Source organism: Rhinolophus ferrumequinum, chromosome X (assembly GCF_004115265.2).
Source record: "Rhinolophus ferrumequinum isolate MPI-CBG mRhiFer1 chromosome X, mRhiFer1_v1.p, whole genome shotgun sequence".
Classification (NCBI taxonomy): domain Eukaryota; kingdom Metazoa; phylum Chordata; class Mammalia; order Chiroptera; family Rhinolophidae; genus Rhinolophus; species Rhinolophus ferrumequinum.
Window position 1 is genome coordinate 81,193,444 of NC_046284.1, and position 21,906 is coordinate 81,215,349.

General features: G+C 45.2%; 1 protein-coding gene across 1 annotated transcript in view; it reads left to right on the forward strand.

The window, feature by feature from the left end:
- The first annotated feature begins 1,886 nt into the window (after nt 1-1,886).
- The window catches only part of ITIH6 (inter-alpha-trypsin inhibitor heavy chain family member 6), a 28,908-nt gene continuing 8,888 nt past the window's right edge, over nt 1,887-21,906 (forward strand). Inside the window, exons 1-7 of the mRNA XM_033112198.1 lie at nt 1,887-2,015; nt 3,232-3,386; nt 7,757-7,867; nt 8,688-8,935; nt 11,085-11,254; nt 15,967-16,083; nt 21,685-21,856. Of these exons, the coding sequence (XP_032968089.1) occupies nt 1,914-2,015; nt 3,232-3,386; nt 7,757-7,867; nt 8,688-8,935; nt 11,085-11,254; nt 15,967-16,083; nt 21,685-21,856 (1,075 nt within the window). The 5' untranslated portion in view covers nt 1,887-1,913. The remainder of the gene's footprint in view (nt 2,016-3,231; nt 3,387-7,756; nt 7,868-8,687; nt 8,936-11,084; nt 11,255-15,966; nt 16,084-21,684; nt 21,857-21,906) is intronic.

A 21,906-nucleotide genomic window follows, 5' to 3' on the forward strand; every position in this document is an offset into this window, starting at 1 on the left:
GCTATGATTTTTCCACACTATTCCAGCTTCTCACACAATGGGGGGATTCCCTGGGAGACGGGCTTCTCCTCTGTTCACAGTTAGCCTGGATCACAGGGCGCAGTGTCCATGTAGGTATGCGGAGAGTTTTTGAAGTTCCAAAGCTCTTCCTGTACCAGATTCAGAGGCTGTGTGTTTCAGCAGCTCTATTTACTCCTGCAGGGATCCGCCCAGATAGTTGGGGACAGGGGCAGGGTGAGTTGTGAGAGGTGGCCCAGAGCAATGGCAGCGACCACCACCACAGCCAGTCCTGCTTCCACAGCTCCCTCCCCTTTGCCGGAACTAGTTGGGCTGCAAATCTGTGTCTGCAGACCACAGTTCCCAGAACAGCAAATATTCTGTTCTTTTGATCTGACACTGCTATTGTTCAGCTTCTAGCACTAGGTAAGTGGGGGCGGGGCGAGCTCTGGGAGGGTAAGGAGAGTGCGGCTAGTCTCAGTGCCTAAGGCTTCCATTCTCTGCTCGGCAGTGAGGGCTTAAACCACTGTTTTCAGCCTTCTTCCCTCAGTCTTTTCTCCGAGGTCTCTGCCGTGAGTGTTGGGTTCAGTCGTGTTATATGCTGTCCCTTCAGCCCTGTGGGCCATAAACGGAGCCCTAGCAGTCCGAGTTCTTCCCTCTCCCGCAGCTGCGGTAGTTCCGGGATGCAGCAAGCTCAGAGCATTGAGCTAGGTCTGTGTCCTGCGCCCGCATGGCTCCATCTCTGCACTTCTCCCTTCCCGCCTTCTCCGCTCTCACGATTCACCCACCTTTAGGTGAATTCAATAGTGGGCCTCTTTGTCTTGCCTGTCTGCTGTGCAGGGAGTCCTTTGTGGAGTTGTAGTTGTTCGATTTGTTGTAAATTCCAGGGGAGATTTACAGAGGCTCACCTCACACCGCCATTTTGATGACGTCTCCCAAGTAATTTACTTTTTCTCAGCTCCACTCCTCACTCATGCCCTCCACAGTACCTGCAGACACAGTCCAGAGCATCTCCAGGTTCCCACAGACAGACTGTTGCCCATGAACTTGGCATCTCCCCATCCCGCCCCCACCCAGGACTCTGGAGGAACATAGAGTTTCCCATACTTTTGATCTCAAGCGTGCCTCCTCCCACTGTAGTCCTAGCAGCTGATATTTACTGAACACTTACCATGTGCCAAGCATTCCAAAAGTACAGCCTCAATCTTCATAACAACTTCACGAAGTAGGTGCTATTGTTATCCTCATTTTATAGATGAGGAAACTGAGGCTACAGAGCAGTTAATGAACTTGCTCAATATCACACTGTCAGTAAGTGACTGAGAACCACTGTTATATTCTCAGTCCTGCCCTAGCCTGTCTTGGCCTCTGATTGTTCTAGAAATTGAAGGTCTCATGCCTGTGGGAACCCGATTTTTATGGGACCCTAAGTAAGTCCCTCCTGTCTCAAGGTTAAAGTCAGTGCCAGAAAGAACAGGACTGGGGCTTTGCCCCACCAACTCCTCTCTCATATCTGCTACCTTTTTAAGATGATCAGTGCTAAGTGACCTTTCTCTGGCCTCAGTTACTGGGCTCCTGTGGATGTTTATAGGAAAGAAAAACTCCACCCTAAGCCAACATAGCAAACAGACAGACCCAGCACTCTAGTATGTTTAGTTTCCATTCATCTTACAGCTGGATGGGGAAAAAAAGGGAGGCATGAAACTGGCCCCTCTCCAGGCAAGATGCCAGCCCCAGCTCTTGGACAATCCTGGCTTGTGTGGACCTCAATGCTACATTCAGAGCCTTCTCCACCCTTCAGAATAGTCCCTCCCTCTCAAGAGAAGGGATACCTGGAGGTTTAAAAGAGCAAGAGTTTAAAGATCAGGCTCAGATCTTCTGGACGTGAACAGCAGACCTGGGCCAGAGGTGGCATCATGTCTGGGTGGAGGTGCCTCATCTGTGTCAGCTTTTTGCTGACCATTCTCCTTGAACTGACATACCAGGGACCTCCTGCCCCCACCTCATCAAGCACAAAGGTCAGTTCTGGGATGAGGGAACAAAGCTCTGGGATTTATGAGAAAATTAGCTCCTTGGGGAGAATAGGGGAAGGTTATTCAGCCTGTATCCTCAGTCCCACAACTGATAAGCTTGGGCCAGAGAAAAGAATTACTATTTGCTGAGCACATGTCAGGTGCTGCACCAGGAATTTTAGAGTTATGATTTCATTTAGTCCTCACATAATCCCTGTGAGGTAGGCTCAATTATCCCCACCACAGAGGAGGAAACAGAGACTCATAGGTTAAGACACAGGAGGTGGCAGAACCCAAATTTGAACCTAGGTCCATCGGATCCCAAAAGCCCTCATTTCCCACTCCCCACACTGAGAATGAGTTAGATGTACATTATGTGTAGGTAAATGGAGGGATCTTGGCTTCAGGAAAGGTGAGGAAGAAGATCGATATCTTGCTGTGTCACCTCAGTCTTTGGGCCTACTTAACACATTCATAAAATGTGGACAATAATAGCATCTAGCTCTTAGAGCCAATGTGAGGATGAAATAAGATCATGGATGCCAGCCAAATGCTTATCGTGCCTTTAGTGTATGATTGCACTTATCAGGTGCAATTCTTCACACCTGAGACCCTAAAGGGGATATATATATATATATATATATATATATATATATATATACGCACACACACACACATATAAAGGGGATATATATATATATATATACACATATGTATATATATGTGTGTGTGTGTGTGTGTGTGTATGTATGTATGTATATCAGTGCCTTGCACAGAGTATGCCTCAATAAATGACAGTTGCTTTGTCATATGCTAAAGACTTGCTGCTCAAGTAAACTCCATGGACTGGCAGCATTAGCCTCACCTGAGAGCTTGTTAGAAAGGCAGGATCTCAGGCCCCACCCCAGACTTGCTGATTCAGAATGTGCATATTAACCAGATCTCTAGGACATTCGTGTGCACATTAAAGTTGGAGAAGCCCTTGTCCAGAGGTCCCTTGATTTGTAATCTTCTGTGAGTCTTTGGTTCTTAGACTTGGTAAAGCTCACTGAAATGTTAGACAGATCCACGAAATGGAAAACAGTGACACTTTCTCCTTTCTAGACCTCAGTTTCTCCACCTGTACCCAAAGGCCTGTTCAGGAGTCCTGGGTTCCCAAGGACTAGCCCATCTAGACCAAGGATAGAGTCTACCTAACTTACCTGCTTGCCTTCTCTCCCAGTTGTTGATGACGAGTTATTCCATGCGTGCTACTGTGGTCTCCCGCTATGCCCACACCTTGGTCACCTCTGTCCTGTTCAATCCACATGCTGAGGCCCATGAAGCCATCTTTGATTTGGATCTGCCTCACCTCGCCTTTATCTCCAATTTCACTATGTAAGTCTGCTTCCAAACTCACTGTTTCATTCATTTGTGCATACATTCACTCATTCTTTTGTTTGTTCTTTTAGCAGAGCATAGTGATGAAGAGCATGCTCTCTGAGATCAGGCTTCTTGAGTTTGAATCCTGGTTCTGCCAGCTATGGGACTGAGGACAAGTTACTTCACTTCTCAGAGTCCCATTTTACACATCTGTAAAATAGGAACAAAATTAGAACCCATCTGCAAGGATTAAATGAGTTAATATATGTGAAAATGTATGTTAACATCAGCTCTGAGCACATAGTAAGTCCTTGATAATATTAGCTTGATACTTTTTTAACAAACATTTACTGATGCTGACTGTGTGACTTACACTGTACCGGATACTATGGGAAGAGGAAGATGAATTACACATGGTCCCTGCTCCCAAAGAGTACATAGTCAAATGGGGGACATGAAAAAGGAAGCAGATAATTTTAATAAAGTATGCTGGGGGGAAAGAGAAGTGTGAATGTGGGATAGTGGGAATGTTGAGGTATACCAGGAGATAGTGGCCAGTTCCCCAACCCCAGGCAATCATAGAAAGCCTCACAAAGATGACATCTAAACTGAGGCTTGAAATATGAGATGTTCACTAGGCAAGCAGGGTGAGGACAGGGCTGCAGAATATGGGCAAAAGGAGGACAGGAGCAAATATCCCCTCATCAAGGGAACTGCAGGTACTTCAGTGTCACTGGAGTGTAGGGCACAAGCAGGGATAGAGAGGGGTCAGAAATGAAACTGGAGAGATAAGGAGAGATGAGGTGGTAGAGGGCTGCCAATGCCAGACAAAGTACCTAGCCTTTACTTGATGGTCTCCAAACCATCTTGTGTTTGCACACCCATCAGGAAAAATTGATCATGTACTCTCCAGATATGTATACTTATTAATTTATAAATTATATCAATATACTATTGAGCAAATATATTAGGTACATTGTAAAGCAAACGCAAAAATGTAAGGAATGAGGGCAAAAAAAACTATAAGTAGAGTGTTATTCTTTTCCCACTCCCTCATGATTTGTCCCCAGCACCCCCTGGAGCATGAGCACCCCATTTTAGAAATAACTATGGCTCATAATGAGGAGACTTGGCAAGGTTTTAAGCAAGGAGTGCCAATAATGAAGTCAGGGTGGGCTAAAGGGGCCAGCTGGGAAGCAGGGAGCTCAGTAAGGAACCTGTGGCAACGACCACAAGGGATGCCGAGGGCAGAAGCAGTGCGGTAGGGGTCGGATTTGAGAGACCATAACAGGGAAGAAACAACCTGATGTATATGGGAGCAAGTAACTGATTTCAGTTTGTCTGACCTGGTAGATGACAGTGCTTTCCTTGAGAGAGTGGATATGGGAGGAGGAGCAGATAAAGGAAGCTTAATGGAGCCTTATTAGCCCATATAGCACCTTACTGTGAGTTAGAAAAAGCCTTTGGGGAGAGGGACTCAGATTTGGCAGATGAGTGAGGCTGGCACAAGCAGACTTTCAGCCCTTGCTCAGACTCCCTTACTGGAGGAGGGCATTGTACTATAAACAGCTTGTAAGCCTCAACAACAGGCCTGGAGTCTGCGCTTTGTCATCAGGAACCTCCTGGCCTTGATGAGCAGCTGGCACTCTCCTGGAGAGAGGAAAGTTTAAAGGAGGTGAGAGGTGTGCTGCTGGCCAGGGAGTGCAGGGGAGAGGTGTGAGGTAGTCAAGGAGGACTTCCTGGAAGCGGGATTTCCATATGGGTAAGATCTAAAGGGACCAGGATCACTGCAAGTGAGGGACTCAGGGGGACCAAAGGCAAACAAGCAGACATAGGTTTGGAGTACAGGGTGATAACTAGAGAGGTTGTTGGTCAAATGATGCAAGGGCCAAGCAGTCAGACAGAATTTGGATTTTTGCTTCAATAGAAAAAAAACCAAAAGAAATTTTTAGAAAACATTAAGCAAAGCAGGCTGGAGGAAATGTTCTTGGGCAGACTCTGTGGAAAGTATGTTGGCTAGAGGCAGCACACACAGAGGCCCCAGTGTGTTACTGCCAGACCAGCTCCACCCTACACCCCCACACTCTCCAGGAGACCTTGGGGCGATGCCAGTTCGGGCTACCCCCACACTAGCCCAGCCACTAGTCTGTTTCAACTGCCTAGAAACCCTTACCGCCTGAGTGGTCTCTTCTGCAGTCTGTATATCCTCCTCAAGTGCTCCTGGAAGCTGCCGCTTTGGTCAAGTAATTTTCTCCCCACCACCACCAACCCAATATCCGTACCTCAGTTTCTCCATTTGCAAAATACAGACTGTTGTTCCCGCCTCTTACAGAGTTGCACTAATGTTCTCTAGGACACCGCACTATCTATCACTCCTCAAAGGCCAGATCTGAAACATCCCTCCACTTTTCAAGATTTATCCATGACTCCCATTCTCCATAGAAAAAGTCTTCACTGCCATATGAGTTCATTGAGTCTGGGTGTTCAATGCCCTTTGTTATCTAGGCCTACCCAACCACTCCAAACTTCCCTCCATACCTCCTTTCCCTGCTCCTCTGCTACAGCCAAACCTGACTAACTACTTGTTCCCTGAAACACATTCTGTGTTTTCCTGCTTTCTGTCCAAAATGTCCATTCCACAGATAATTGTTGAGTGCCTGCTGTGTGCTAAGCCATATTCCAGGCAGTGAGGATACAGCAGCAAATAAGACAGACAAAATCCCTGCCCTCAAGAAGCTCACAGTCCAATGGAGAAGACAGACAAGGAAAAAATAAACAAGGAAGTATATGTTTGTTTGTAGATGAGAAGTGCTACAAAGAAATAGGAAGTAGAGCAAAAGAGCTAGAGAGTGAGTGGGAAGGTGTTATTTTAGAGTGATCAAGGATGTCTCTCTTGAGGAAATGACATTTGAAAAAAGACCTGAAGGAAGAGAGGGTATCAGACTGCAAAGATCTGGAGGAAGAGTGTTCCGGGCAAAAGGAACAGTAATTGCAAAGACTGACACAGGTGTGTGATAAACAAATCAAGAAACAGTTAAGGAGGCCAGTGTGGCTGGAGCAGAATGAATGGGGGAAGAGTAGGAGGAGAAGGGCTTAAAGAGGTGACAGTGACCCAGACTGTGTAGGGCCAGGGACTTTGACTTTTACGCTGAGTTGAGATGGCAGCCACAGAGAGTTCTGAGCAAAGATGGAACACTGCCTTAGGATTTAACAGAATCACTCTGACTGCTGTGAAAAGAACAGATAATAAGCAGGCAATGCTTTAAAGAGTGGGCCCAGTTAGTTATTGCATTTATCCAAGTAAAAGATGGTGGTAGTTTGGACCAGGGTAGCAATTGTGGGAGTGCTGAGAAGTAGTCAGATTGTGAATGTATCTAAAGATAGAGCCAAAATTCCCTGATGGATTAGATGTGGCGTGTGAGAGAAAAAGGGGAGTCAAGCATGACTCTAAGATTTTCAGCTGAACAACTATTTCCTGAGATAAGAGAGACCAAGGGAGGAACAGATTGGGGAGGTGGGGGAGGTGCCAGGAACTCGGTTTTGGATATGTTAAGCTTTAGGTGCTTATTGGTCATTCTACTGGAGATATCAAGTAACCCTGTCTTTCATGCCCAGAATCAAGGCCACATCCTCTAGGAACCTTTCTTGGAGACATGGACAAAAGTGTTCTCTCCCTTCTTTGAACTCCTTTACGCTTTATTACCTTCCTTAGAGCAATGGGAAAAACAGGGGTAAGCAAGTCTGAGTGAGCATCCCATCAGTCTCTGAGCTCCCTGAAGTCAAGGTCCCCTCCCTACTCAGGGTCAGATGCCTTTACAGAAATTTGCATTCTGCTTTCATAATTTTTACTGCCTGTACCACCTACCACATTATTTACTTAATACATTTTCTTTAAATAGATACACTTTTTAAGATTACCTAAGTTAGTCTTATCCTAAGAAACAATATGTGAGCTCACAGGTTCAATGTGATACTTATATGTTTAATGCACATTACAGTAAATACATAACAATTATAATTAAAATATTCAGTTGTGTCCCACCTCAAATCATTTTGTGTGCCAAAACATGGAATTTATTCAACACTTTAGGAAACATAAAGTCCTAACAGCAGATCACATGCCAACTGTGGGGTCTCTATTTCCCCACATGACAAAAGGAAATAATGATAACTGTTCCACCTGGTTTTATTTCCGTCTCCTCTCCTCTCTCCTCCTGTTCCTGCTCTCACTCTGGTTTTATGGTACTATTTTGCTCTTTTTCTCTCTCCATCTCCCATCCTCCTCCTTCATCTTCTTTATATGTCTCTTTCCCTCTCTGGCTCTCACCATTTCATTTTATCCTTTCTTTTTCCCTGTCTGTCCTTCTTCTTTCCTGCTCCATCAGGACCATCAACAATAAAGTCTACATAGCAGAAGTCAAAGAGAAGCACCAGGCAAAGAAAATCTATGAGGAAGCCCATCAGCAGGGAAAGACAGCTGCTCATATAGGCATCAGGTAAGGCTCCATCCAATCGGAAGCGTGACAAGTTCATTTTAGCTGTGTGATCAGGGGCTTATGCATGTTCTCTCAGGGCCTCAGTCTCTACTTCTGCAAAGTGGGGACAATAATCTCTACTTCATAGGATTACAAGAAGATGATGTGATTTAATGAATATCAAAGCCTGTAAGGAGCAGGTGTTCAATAAACGGGAGTTTACTTCCCCATTTCTACTTTCCTCCTGCCAGCAGGATGTGGCTTGCTTAAGAATTGGCATCTTCCGGTAAGGTTATGTTCGAATGAGATTTTTCCAAATTGAATCCTGTTTCCTGAGTTCCATTCTGCTGGCAGGAATGTATTGTCTTCCTTCAGTGTTTCCTCCCAGCTTCCAGAAGAGTTTTGACAAGCACGTAAATGTTAGGTTTCACTACTGCATACTGAGAAAAGCTTAGTCTAAAGCATGGGGGGGTGGGGTATGAGGGGCTATTTAAAGGGGAAGAGGCATACTGGGTTAATTGAAAACTCTTTTTGTAAAAGAAATCATTAGCCCCTTATTGTGCTATTCCAGATTCAGATTTTCACCGACAGTTTCCTTATGACTAAACTGCCTGTGGTAGAATTTCTCAGGCATAATATTTAGGAGGGTGAATGAGGGAGAAGGACAGATTAATGAGTGGATGAGTGGATGACTAACTGTGGACAAGAGACTTAGTTGAACTAGAAGCCTGATCAGGTCTACTGGGCAAAGGGTGGGGGTGGGCAGAACTAGGTCACTAACAGCTCCCATCCCCCTTATGAGATCCCATCCCCTTCCCACCCTCCTCCTTTTCATGCCCAGGGACCGGGAATCAGAGAAGTTCCGCATATCCACCACCCTGGCAGCAGGCACTGAGGTGACTTTTTCCCTGGCCTACGAGGAGCTGTTGCAGCGTCACCAGGGCCAGTATCAGCTGGTGGTGAGCCTGAGGCCTGGCCAGTTGGTGACAAGGCTGAGTGTAGAGGTCACAGTGTCAGAAAGAACGGGCATTGAATATGTTCAAGTACTACCTTTGAGGACCAGCCGCCTGCGCACAAACATCCATACAAGTATGTCGGCAAAACTACACTGAATGGGAAATGCTCTTTACACTGAGCTTCCTTCTAGTACCACTTCTGCTCGGTGTTCACTGCCAAGATATCTCCACATTCAAAAAAATGAGGAGAGATCATATTTGGAGTTAAAGATTTTTGGGTTACAAACGTGGTCTGATCCTTCCAAGCTGTGTGAAATAGCAAGTTCAATAACCTCACAGAGTTATAATTTCCCTCAAGAAAAAATACAGATTGGGGAGGGTTTGCTGGGTGGGCTCCATGAAATCTTGTGTTGACAATACTATGTGTTGTGGAAGCCACACTGGCCAAATCTTGCTTTCCTCTGGAGTCACCACTCAGAATGGAAGGACCCTGTGAAGACAATATAAAGTGCAGGCTGTCCTTGATGATACCATCTGAAGCCTGTAGGTCAGAGAGATGTCCTGGCTGCCAGCCTTGCTTCAAATTTCATTGAGAGGTGTTTGAAGGCCAGACTGGCTGCATCAGAATCACTATGTTAGAAATACTGTTCCTGGACCCGACCCTCTGAAGTCAGCTTCAGTAAGTCATGCAGGGGCCCAAGAATCTGTTTCTAACCAGTTTGCTGGTGAACTTGGTATCCGGCCAGATCACAGAACCACCAAGCAGGCCTACCAACCTCCTCTGGGATGAGAGCACAGGCATAGAGAAATCGCCCGTGTCCTGTGGCCACCCTCACCAAGCTGTTTAGCTTGGAGGTCCTGGCTCATTTGACCACGCAAACCCAGAGACACAGTATGGTGCATGCAAAGGAGAGAGACAGACACACAGACCTGGGTTCTAGTCCCAGCTTTGGCTTTCACCTAAGGTGGGACGGACGGCACATCACTCAAATGCTCTGCTTCACTTTTTCCATGTGTACAATGAGGAGATGCCATCTGTGGCCCAGGACCATTATGAGAATTTGAGAAAATTCTTCCCTGCAAATCACTGTTGCAGAGTAATGAACATTTGATGATAACAGTAGCTGCTGCATTATTGAGCACTTATTAGATCCAAGTACGGTGTTAAATGCTTTATATAAATGGTCTCATTTAATCCCCACCGACACTGTCTATGAGATTGGAGCTATTATCATTCCCGTGCTACAGATGGGGAGACTGAGGCTTAGGGAGTGTGAATAACTTTCCAGGGCCCCACAGGCAGCATCTGAGTCCTCCTGCATTCTTAAGCCCTAAGCTAAAAATGGCAGCTCCCTCCCACTGCTCCTTAAAGGTTAAAACACAGGGTAGAGCCAATCCTGTGGGGATAAAACAGAACAAAGACCTCTGAAAGGAAGGAAGCCAAGGGAATGTATGTAAGCAGGCGCCTCAGAGAGTATAGGGGCTCAGTTTGCCCCTAAGCTTCCTGACAGCTGTAGCAAGAAGGCGGGGGAATGGGGGGTGTGGGAGGGGGCACAGAATTCCCAAGTTTCCATTTTCTGGGAAAAAAGGGAGGCACAGAGACATGTCTAAATGGACATTTGTCTTGGACTGAAATTCCAGAGCAGTTGATCTTGTGGCCAGCTCAGCAAACATCCGGGACCAGAAATCCATCTGTGACTTCATGAGGCGCTAAAAGGGTTATTCACACACGTGATTCTGAGAGTCAGAAGGCAGAGGGAGAAGAAAATACATGAAATTCTATCCGAGAGGAGACCCTTGGTACACTGCAATTCCCCACAGCAGTTAAGGGGCCTAGGAGGAAACCGAAGCCCTGTCTGTGTGTCTGCCTCTCTCCACAACACTGAGTGCATGGCTTCTGCGGGAGAAGACCCGGGCCCCTGGACTACCTGGGGGCATGACACTCTTTCTGACACTGGGCCCCGGGATGGATGGCAAGTGAGCCATGGCAAAGTTGTGTGTGAGGATCAGACTGCCAGAGCCCGGGAGCTGAGAGGAGGCCTGGGTCTTTCAGGCTGGGCTTGCTGGAAGAGGCAAAGCAGGGGGAGCTCCTTGCAGGATTTGGGGAGGAAGGAGTGTGGCATTTGGGCAGGAGGAAAGTGTTCTAGGCAGAAGGAGCAGCAGGAGGTGCGGGGGTTACTTGCCACCCTCCCCAGGTATTGCTGCTTTTGACGCCCCTTTGCCTGGCTTTCAGCCTAGTGAGCCCTTCATGCCACGCCAACCCACCCTCCCCACCTGTACAGGTGAGGCTGACTTGCCTCCATCTACCAGAATTGAGAGGGGAGAGACCTGTGTCCGAATCACCTTCTGCCCGACACTGCAAGACCAGTCTGCCTTCTCCAGCTCAGGCATCATGGCCGACTTCGTGGTCCAGTACGATGTAGTCATGGAGGACATCATTGGCGATGTGCAGGTGAGTGGGCCAGGGCAATGGGAAGAGCATGGGCTCTGGAGCCACACAGGTCCGGGCAACCATCTGGCCTCCACAAGTTGCTCATTTGGTTCTCCCTAGGGATCAGGGAAGACTAGTGAACACGAACAAGAAGATGTGCAGTGACACATGACTTCACACCTCGGGGGGCACATGTGCTCCCCCAAAGGGTTGGAGACGACCTGGAACTGTATACATTGAGTCGAATTCCAAATGAATCTGTCCCTAATTGAATCCAGTCATAGTCCACTCTTATCCAGTCCTTTTGGAAAGTGAATTATTGGCCAGTAATTGGCCTCTCACACTCATGGGCTGTCACGCTTTCTGCAGCTCTGACACTCTGATGTTCTCTTGGACCTTCTTGCTCTCTCCCACTTTTACAAATTCTCTTTGCCTCACTAGAGCCATCTGCCTAAACAGGGACCACTTAAATTCTGAGCTCCCACACTCACGCAGAACAAGCAGAGTTCTCCTGCCTTACCAGAGAGGTGGAGCACTGATCCTGGTGCTGTGGCTTTACGACAATGATTGCACAGCAGCCTGAGATGTATGGTCCCAGCCTGCCTTCCCCACCACACCTCTCACTGCCTCAAGCACACAACCACCCTCCAGCTGTCCCCCACACACACCACACCACACCCCTGTTCCCCAAAACACCTGAACCTGCCATTCATCTATGTCTGAGCATTTGCTCATACTATCTGTTGTGCTGGGAATATCTTCTCCCTCCGTTCCCCACTGGTCAGTGTCCTCCTTGTCCTTAAAGACCTTGCTCAAATGCCGCCTCCCTGATGACCACACCCCACTCACAATTCCTCTCTCTGCTCTGGGCTAATATAGTGCTTTGGTTACACTTGTCTTTGTGTGCTCATTCATTCATTCATTCATTCATCCATCCGTATGTGGGCACATCTCGATTGAGCAGAGCTGCTCTAGCCCAGCCCTGTACTCAGTGACTCTGAGAACTCAGAAAAGAGTTGGACACAGCCCCTAATCTCCCTCCAGAATGTCCCAGTCTTGAAGGAGCCAGATACATAGAACCATGACAATCATAAAATGTGCTAAGCGTGTGTATAACTCTATAATGGGCGATGTGCAGATATGTATCGCTGAAGAGGTTTTTAAGAAAACCTTCCTAAAAGAATTGGCTTTTAATTAACATGGGAAGAATGAATAGCGTCCATCTTTCCCTAGGCCGGTAGGGTGATGGGAATGGCATGCAGAGAGAGGTGGAACAGCATGTGCAGAGGCACAGGGATATGGCACAGCCTGCTGTGTAAGGAGAATAAAAGTAATTCGCCTTCTCAGATTAGGAGCTGAGGGCACCCTGCCAGTAGGTGGCAGCAGGGTCTTAATCTGATATTGGGGGAGGGAGAGAATTAAGGTATTTATTTATCTGCTTGTTTATTCTTTACTGTTTCCACGATTGTCTGGAGTAGAAATACAGGTAGAATAGGTGGAGTAAGGCAATAAATAATGTGACCCATACTCCCATCTGTCGTGTGTCCTGACTCCTGTGTCCCCCCAGCAAGAACCCCTCAGTTTACCTCCCTTTCCTACTCGAGTATGCCCATCTTCCCAAGCCCAGCACGTTCACCCCTTTATTCAGTCAGTCCGGACTCCCTACTATGTGTCACACCCACTGCTGGCTGATGTTGGGAACCTGAGGTGAATCACACCTGTTCACTGTCTCTGGGTGAAACAGAGAGAGGCAATACTGTCATAAGATGAGAAGTGCCCTTTCAATGACGACCCAAGGTATGATGGAAGCCATCATGAGGGGAGAAGGTGGTCAGGGAAGGCTCCCTGGAGGAAGTGAAGAATGAGCTGGGTCTTAAAGAATGTGAGAAGAGAGCCAAGTTTGGAGGAGAGCCGTGAGAGAGCAAAGGTATTCTCGCAAACTGAGGGCTGCATGGTACAAAGAAGGGAGGCTGGAAATATCCAAGGGTGTATAGGGAATGACAAGTGGGTTGGAGTTCCTGGAGCATGGGTTTTAGGCACAAGAAAGGTCGGAGGTGAGCCTGAAGGCCGCGAGTGATGCGGGGGCATGATAAGGAACATGCAATTTGTCTTCAGGTGACCAGGGAGCCACGAGAGGCATGACATTATGAGCTTTGTGTTTAGAAAGACTTGATCGAGCAGGTGTCACAAAGATGTATGGATGGGAGGGGCCATAATAGAAGCAGGGAAACCTGAGAGAAAGAAGTCCTGAATTTGGACTTTGTAATTGTGGCATTGAGGGGAAGCGTGGACCTGAGATAGCCAGCAGTTGAAACCAGCAGGAATTGGTGGTTGGTTGAATGGGTGAGGGAGGGGGGGGGCACAGGAGGACTCAGGGGTGACACTCAGGTTTGTATCTGGAGTGACCCTGTAGATGATGGCACCTCTAAATGACAAAGGCACACAAGGGCAGAATGGGGGGTGGGGAATAATGAGTTTATTGTTGGGCAGGATGCAGCGGAGGCATCTTCAGACATCTAAGGGCACATGTCTGACAGTGAGTGCGTATGCGGTTGTGGAGGGAGAAGAGCACAGGGAACTGGACTGGAGAAAGAGATGTGGGGTCATCAGTGGACATTCAGCCATTGAATCCAAGAGAGCCAGCCAGATGCCCCAGGGAGAATGTGTGGAGCACAAGAGCAGATCCACGACGGCAGTTGCTAAGGCAGAGATTCCCACGCAAGGAACTGTTGCTCTCTTCATCCCTCAGGGTGTCCGGCCACACCAACTGCCTGTTCAGAGCCTGTTCAGAGCTCTAAATTCCCACCACTTCCCTGCATTGTGCCACACACACATAATCATTTTCTTGCATGCCATGGCCGAAAAATATTGGGACACACTTCTTAAGGGACCAGGGGAGAAAATGCAGCCCAAGAATGAGACTGAATCAGATGGGCCAGAGAGCTAGTGGTAAAATAAGGCGAGTTCGCCATCTCAGAATGTCGGGGGAAAAGATTCTTGAAGAAAGCAGAAATAACCATCCATTGTGAAACTCACTGGGGAGGTGCAGTCCGATGAGAACTGAAATACAACCACTGAGTTTGGACATTGTTGCCATTAGTGAGAGAAGGGTCAGTGTGTGGTGGAGGTGGGAGCCAGTCTGTGGTGAGTGGAGGAGTGACATGGAGAAGAGAAGACCCTCGCAGGTGCCGAGTTCATGACCGTGGCGTGTTGCAGGGAGGAGGGAAGCTGGTTTGAAGTTTAGGTGGGATTGGGATCATTGGGGGTTGTCTTCGTGGATGGAAAAAAACACGAAAACTTTATATTCTCAGGAAGATCCTGTAGGGTGTATGGGGTGGGTTGGAAAGCAGGGTCCTGACGGGTGGAGGAGGTGCTAGCGGCTAGTAGTACGTTAGGTGCAAGGCAGGAGTGTTTTGTCCTTCAGTAGAGAGAAGAGGTGCATGGGGATGTGCACCCTGTGTCAGGGTGGAGTGGGTAGTCCAAGGGACATGGCCTGGTGTCATGAACTTTGTTCATGAGGAAGGAAGGGAGACATGTCTTGAGAGTAGAAGGGCATGACAACCACCCATAGTAGAGTGTGAGTGGTTGGTGAGCTGGCTCATGCATGCCTCTGGCTTATAGGATGTGAGGTGTGGGGCCACCGGTGAGCCTGCGACCGTGGAGAGGTGGACATGTGATTTCTCCAGAAGCTCTCACCTACCCATGTTTGCGAGCAATAGAGGCGACAGCTGGCCTCTGCTTTTAGGTTGGGCAGTTGCAGGCTGGTTGACCCAGGCCTTTGGGAACTGCTGTAGAGTGCCAGGAGAAAGTGGAGACATGCACTTGCGAATTAATTCAAAGGCTGAGGTGGAGGGGAAGAGCAAGATGTCCTCCCATGTCCTCCGAGATCCCCTGAGGGAGGAGGAGAGAGAGTGTCCAGCCTTGTGATCAGAGAGTGCCTGAATGGCAGAGAGGAGAATGAGCTGGTTATCCTAGGGCAGAGCTTGCTTCAGGATACTGAGCAGCACAGACCCTCAGCAAGCTCATACTTCCCTAGGCTGAGCTGACACTGGTCCTGGGGGCCCTTCCTGCTCTCCCTCCCGTTCCTTCAGCTGTCCCAGCCCACAGGCTCTGCGGAGGGAGAGATGGAGTGGGGGAAGGGGTCAGCAGCCAATCACATCCCCTACAGCCTTAGGCATCTGCACCTGGTCTAACCAATCCCCTCTGAACAAACAACTCGCTCAGCCTCTGCTCTCTCCTCCCCTCCCTGCTCTGCCCAGCAACAGCAGAAAGGAGGTTTGAGGAGGAGAGGGAGGCCCTGCAAACTCCCAGCCCCTGGCAGCAACGGAGCTGGGCCCCAGGCTCACTCTATAGAGGGAGGTTAAAACAATACTTACAGTTCCTGGAGCCCAGGCAAAATGTCCCTAGGGGCCCTCAAGACCGTGCAAGCCCAGCTCTCATGGACAGGAACTCATATATTACAGAGATCCTGCTTCTTGGAGCCTTGGGCCACAAGCCAGTCTAGATCACTCCACAGCTCTGGGGCACGTCCTGGATTGACAATCTGAACGGCAGAGACACAGTTCTGGGGGAGGAGATGGACATTGAACAAACAAGCACACAAATGCCTATTTAACTAGAAACAGTGATAAGGCCTAGGAAGGAAAAGAGCTGTTTGTTATGTAGGAGAATAAGAGGGGCCTGATTTAGACTGGCTTTTACAGTTTGTGTTGGTTTCACTTCCTTTTGTCCAGATTTACGACGGCTATTTTATTCATTACTTTGCCCCCAGAGGCCTCCCACCTGTTGAGAAAAACGTGGTGTTCGTTATTGACGTGAGCGGCTCCATGTTTGGTACCAAGATGAAGCAGGTAACAAGGACCTTGGGGACCTTTCATAGCTCTTCTTTTATAAGGCTCAGAAAACAGAGAGTTCTGGAACATTGGTTCCCTGGGGCCAGAGACCGCACCATCGCATCACCTTTGAATCTTATAGGCCTGGGCCTACCTTAGGGTCCAGGTACCTTATCTATCAGGAGCCGTGTAGACCTGGAGCCACAGAATTTGAGGAACATTGAAACATTGGACTATGGGGCCTGAAAGCATTGAGACCTTCAACCACAAAACTCCTGGGCTCACAAGTTCCCAGAATGGTAGAGCTTTTGAGATAGAATACTCTGGTATCATTAAATGTGAGTTAAAAAAAAGAAGAAAAAAGGAGAAAACCTTAGGTGTTTTAGACTCTGAACATTTCTGTTGCCACAGGTTTTTGGTTTTTGTTTGTTTGGTTGTTTGTTTTTACTTGAAAGCCAGAAAAATACAACGTACTGGCACCATAGTGCTTAGATAGCATAGAATCCTGGGTCCATCTAGACTTAAATGTTGTAGCTCTTCTATCAGAGCACCCTTGAAACAGAATATTGGAGTTATAGACCAAAGAAATTTTGACTTTGAGCTTGAATCCTTAATGTTTTGTAAGCAGTATATCAAACCATAGTTTTCTGGGGTTCTAGAATTGTAAGGTTCAAGTGTCCTGGGGCAGTATAGCCTTTGTACCTTGTAATTATGAACTACATAGCCCATGGGACCTAAGGCTAACTGACTTGTGTTTTACCACAGTGCAATTAAATCCGAAGAAGGGAAGAATTAAAAACTATCTCCCTCTAGTCTTTGGTGTAGAAGAAGCTATATACCCAACTCCAAACCTTTTTAGCCTTCCCATCTCATCTAAGATGGTAAAAAACTGAGGAGCACTTATGAAGGTCATATTCCAGGGACACAGGTACCCTAAAAGATGAGACCTAATGATAGAGCTATGGAATGCTTCCCCTCCTCCACACATTACTACCACATCAACTATGCTCCTATATAACAAGGAAAGGTTTCAGCTGAAAGAACTGGAAACCTACATTCTATTAAGAAAGAATCTTTTGGGAAACCCAAGGCAACAGAGGAGACGATAACAGGGACCCTATACAAAATTTTATCTTCTGACACTTGCAATTGCAGCAACCAGCAGACACAATTTAACTCTTAGCCATGTAAATATAAAACCTCACACTAACGGCCATTTACCTTGGTTCCTTTTACCTGATACATCCTGTCTGGCTTTACCAGGCATGATAAAAGTAAAAACACAGTCTGAAGATGTAAATCAAGAATCAGAACCAGACTGATACGTTAGAATGATCAGAGTGGGAATTTTAAATAACTGATTAATATGCTAAGGGTTCTAATAGGGAAAGTGGACAACATGCAAGAATAGATGGGTAATGTAAGCAGAGATGGATGCCCTAAGAAAATGATAAACAAATACTATAAATATAAAACACTGTAATAGGAATGAAAAATGCTTTTGATGGGCTCATTAGGAGACTGAACATGGAATCAATGAGCTTGAAGATATGTCAATAGAAACTTCCCAACCTGAAAAGGAAAGAATGAAAAAACAAAACAAAACAAAACAGAACATCCAAGAACTGTGTACTACTACAAAAGTGTAATGTATGTGTAATGGGAGTACCAGAAAAAGAAAGACAGAAAGTAAAAGAAGAAATATTTGAAGGAATAATAGATACAAATTTTCCAAAATAAATGCCAGCCACCAAACCATAGGATCAGGAAGCTCAGAGAACATTAAGCAGGAGAAATACCAAATAATCCATACACAGGCACATTTTATTCAAACTGCAGAAAATCAAAGACAAGAAAGAAAACCCTGGAAAAAAAGAAAGCCCATAGAAAATAACACTTTACTTATAGAGGAACAAGGATAAGAATTACATCCAACTGCTCTTGAGAAACGATGCAAACAAAAAGAGTGGAATGAAATATTTAAAGTGTTGAAAGAACAAAACCACTAGCCTATAATTCTGTATACAGCAACATTGTCCTTCCAAAGTGAAAAAGAAATAAAGACCTATAAGCCAAAGAAAAATTGAGGGAATTATCTCCAGTAGACATGCCTCTCACAGGTAAATGTTAGAAGTTCTTCAGAGAGAAGGAAAATGGTATAGCTCAGATAACTGAATCTCCAGAAAGAAAGGAAGAGTGTTGGAGAAGGAATAAATGAAGGTAAAATAAAATATTTTTAAATTAATTGATCTAACAGATAACAGTTCAAAATAATAATAGCGACAATGTATTCAGTGAATCAGCTTATTGATAAGTGAAATTAATGACAGCAATGGCATAAGGGACAGAAGAGAAGAATTGGGAATACTGTTACAAGGTGCAGATGCTCCTTGACTTACGATGGAGTTATGTATCTGGTAAACCCAGCATAATTTATAATATCGTAAGTCAAAAATGCATTTAATATACCTAATGTACCAAACATTATAGCTTAACCTAGCCTACCTTAAACATGCTCAGAACATTTACATTAGCCTACAGTTGGGCAATTATCTTGAGTTTCATCTGAAGAGTAATTGCCTTCCTCATCTTCTCACCAGAAACAGGAGACATAGATGGATGTCTTGTGACATGATGGGATGTGAAATTACAAAACACAATATCCAAAAAACGCTGGCAACACAGTACACTGTGGAGTATCTGTTACTAACACTCATGGTTGTGTAGCTGAGTGGGAGCTGCAGCTCACTGCCACTGCCTAGCATCGTGAGAAACTATTGGTCCTCATGTCACTAATCCAGGAAAAGATCAAAATTCAAAATTCAAAGTATGGTTTCTACTGAATGAATATTGTTTTTGCACCATCATAAAGTCAAAAAATTTTAAGTCAACCATCGTAAGTCAGGGACTGGCTGTACTTGCACTACACATGAAGTTGCATAGTGTGATTTGAAAGTGAGCTTGTGTTAGTTGTAAAGATATATTGTAAACTCTAGGACAACAACTAAGAAAATTTTTAAAAATATAATAGATATGCTAAGAGATGAGAGAAAACAGGATCATGTAAAACACTCAATTGAAAGCAGTGAAGGCAGAAAAAGAGTGGAAGACAAAAAAAAAGAGAACAAGGGCAATGAATAAAAAACAATTCAAATATGGCAAATATTAATCTATATCAGTAATCACTTTAACCATAAATGGCCTAAATACACAAATTAAAAGACAGAGACTGCCAGTGTTGATTTAAAAACAAACAAACAAAAAAGACCCAACTATATATTATATACAAGAAACCCATTTTTAAATACAAAGACACAGATAAATTAAAAGTAATATAGTCACGGGATGTATAGTACAGGATAGGGAATATAGTCAATAGTATTGTAACAGCTATATACAATGTCAGAGGGGTAGTAGACTGGGGGGGATTATTACTTTGAGAGGGGTGTAAATGTCTAACCGTTACGTAGCTTTGTACACCTGAAACTAATACAAAAAAAATTTTTTTAAAGTAATAGAATGGAAAAAAGATGTACCATGCTAACAATAATCAAAAGAAAGCTGGAGCAGCTTTCTTTAATTTCAAACAAAATAGACTTCAGAGCAAGTGAATTATCAGGGATAAAGAGGTGCATTGTATAGTAATAAAAGAGTCAATTCTCCAAGCAAACATAGCAATCCTTAATGTGTATGCACCTAATAATAGAGCATCAAAATACATGAGGCAAAAACTGATCGAACATTAAGGAGAAATAGATGAATCCACTATAATAGAAACGAACTCCCCTCTATCAGAAATGGACAGATCCAGCAGGCAGAAAATCATTAAGGACATAGTTGAGCTGAACAGCACCATCAGTTAACTGGATCTAATTGGCATCTACACAATGCTTCATCCAACGATAGCATAATACACATTCCTCTCAAGTTTACATGGAACATTTGCCAAAACAGACTATGTATATTGTGAGCCATAAAACACATCTTAACAAATTTAAAAGAATATAAATCATACAAAGTATGCTTGCAAACCAAATGAAATTAAACTAGAAATAAATAACAGAAAGATAGTGGAACAAATCTCAAAATAATAGGAGATTAAACAACATACTTCTAAAACCATAATCTGTCCCTGGTTAACAAGGGTCTCAGAAAAGGCCATCCTCTATGTCTTAGCCCTCTCAATAGAAACAAGAATATGGTGCTCACTCCCTATCCCAGAGTGTGTGACCTCTCCCCTGAGTTCATTCTATGGCGGAAAGGACTCTGGTCCACTTAGAAGCATTCAAGTCATCTTCTATCAGTTTAAGATGTAGAAAAAGGTGGGCCACAAGTGTCCTTCCTGGGGTTTCTGGAACCCATAACGATATAAAGGGTGGAAGGTATAATATTATGCTTAAAGTCACCGGATTTAATACCTCCAAAATATAGATTTGAGTCCCTGGTCCATCAATGATTAGCTGTGTGACCTTGAGCAAGTCACTCCATCCCTCTGGGCCTCAGTGTCATCACCTGTAAATGGGGGATAATATTAGCATCTTCCTCATTGTGTTGCTGTGAGGATTAAATGAGTTGATGCATCTAAAGTATTTAGTACAGTGCCTGGAACATAGCAAGCGTCCTATAAATGGTCCCTAATACTAGAACCTACATACCTGAAACTCCTATGTGCCTAGCCCTATGCTAAATACTATCATAGAGAAGGGAGCCAAGAAGAAGAAGCGTTCTAAGCTCTGTTCAAAGAGGGCTCAATATCTGGATGGAGAATGAAAATACTTTACATAAGACATTCGGTGAAAAGTCTGAGACAGGGAATGTCTGGGTGAGAAGGGCATGGGTCAGAATAGGCAATAAAAGAAGGACTTCCCAGAGAAGGAGCAACTGAAGGAGCAGTGAAGATATGAATAAGTAAAGGAGAAGTGAGAAGATCTGCTATCTAAAGGACAAAACAATAGCACAGTCGTAGAGACAAAATGGAATCTGGGTTATCTGGGGACTGGTGAAAAGACCAGCCTGGAAGAAACAGATGGTGAGGTAGAGGAACAGAATAGATGGAACAGAACTAAAGTATGCAAAGTCATTGAAAGATAGGCATAAAGACCTGGAATCATAAAGCTCTTAAATTTTAGGGTCCTGGAATCATTGAATCCTGGGTCATGGGGTCCAAGAACCATAGAACATATGAATCCTAGCACTCTGAAAACATAGAGCTTGAATCTTCCAGACCACCACTGTCCAACAGAACTTGATAATGGAAATGCTCTAAAATTCTGAGGTTTCCAATACAGTAGCCACTGGCCACATATGGTTATTGAACACTTGAAATGTGGCTATTACAAATAAAGAAAAAAATTCTTTGATTTTAACTAACTTACACTTACATTTAAATAGCTCCATGTAGCTAGAAGCTACCATTGGGCAGTGCAGGTCTGGGTTTTGGGCCATAGAGCCTAGAGAGCATTTTGACCTGAGAATCCTAGACTGACAGAGTGCTGGAGTCAGAGAGTCTTAAAACTATACAACACTTAGACCTTAATACCTTGTATAGAAAGAGAGTTTCAGTCTTGAGCAAGACCTCAAGTCTTGATCCATCTCCTTCATTTTATCCATATCCCACAGACTAAAAAAGCCATGGATGTGATCCTTGGTGACCTGCAGGCCAATGACTACTTCAACATCATCTCCTTTTCTGACACAGTTAGTGTCTGGAAAGCTGGAGGCTCCATCCAGGCCACCATCCAGAACATCCACAGTGCCAAGGACTACCTGGGACACCTGGAAGCTGATGGTTGTAAGTGTTAGAACTACCTACAGACGGGCAGGCTGAGGTGATATGGGAAA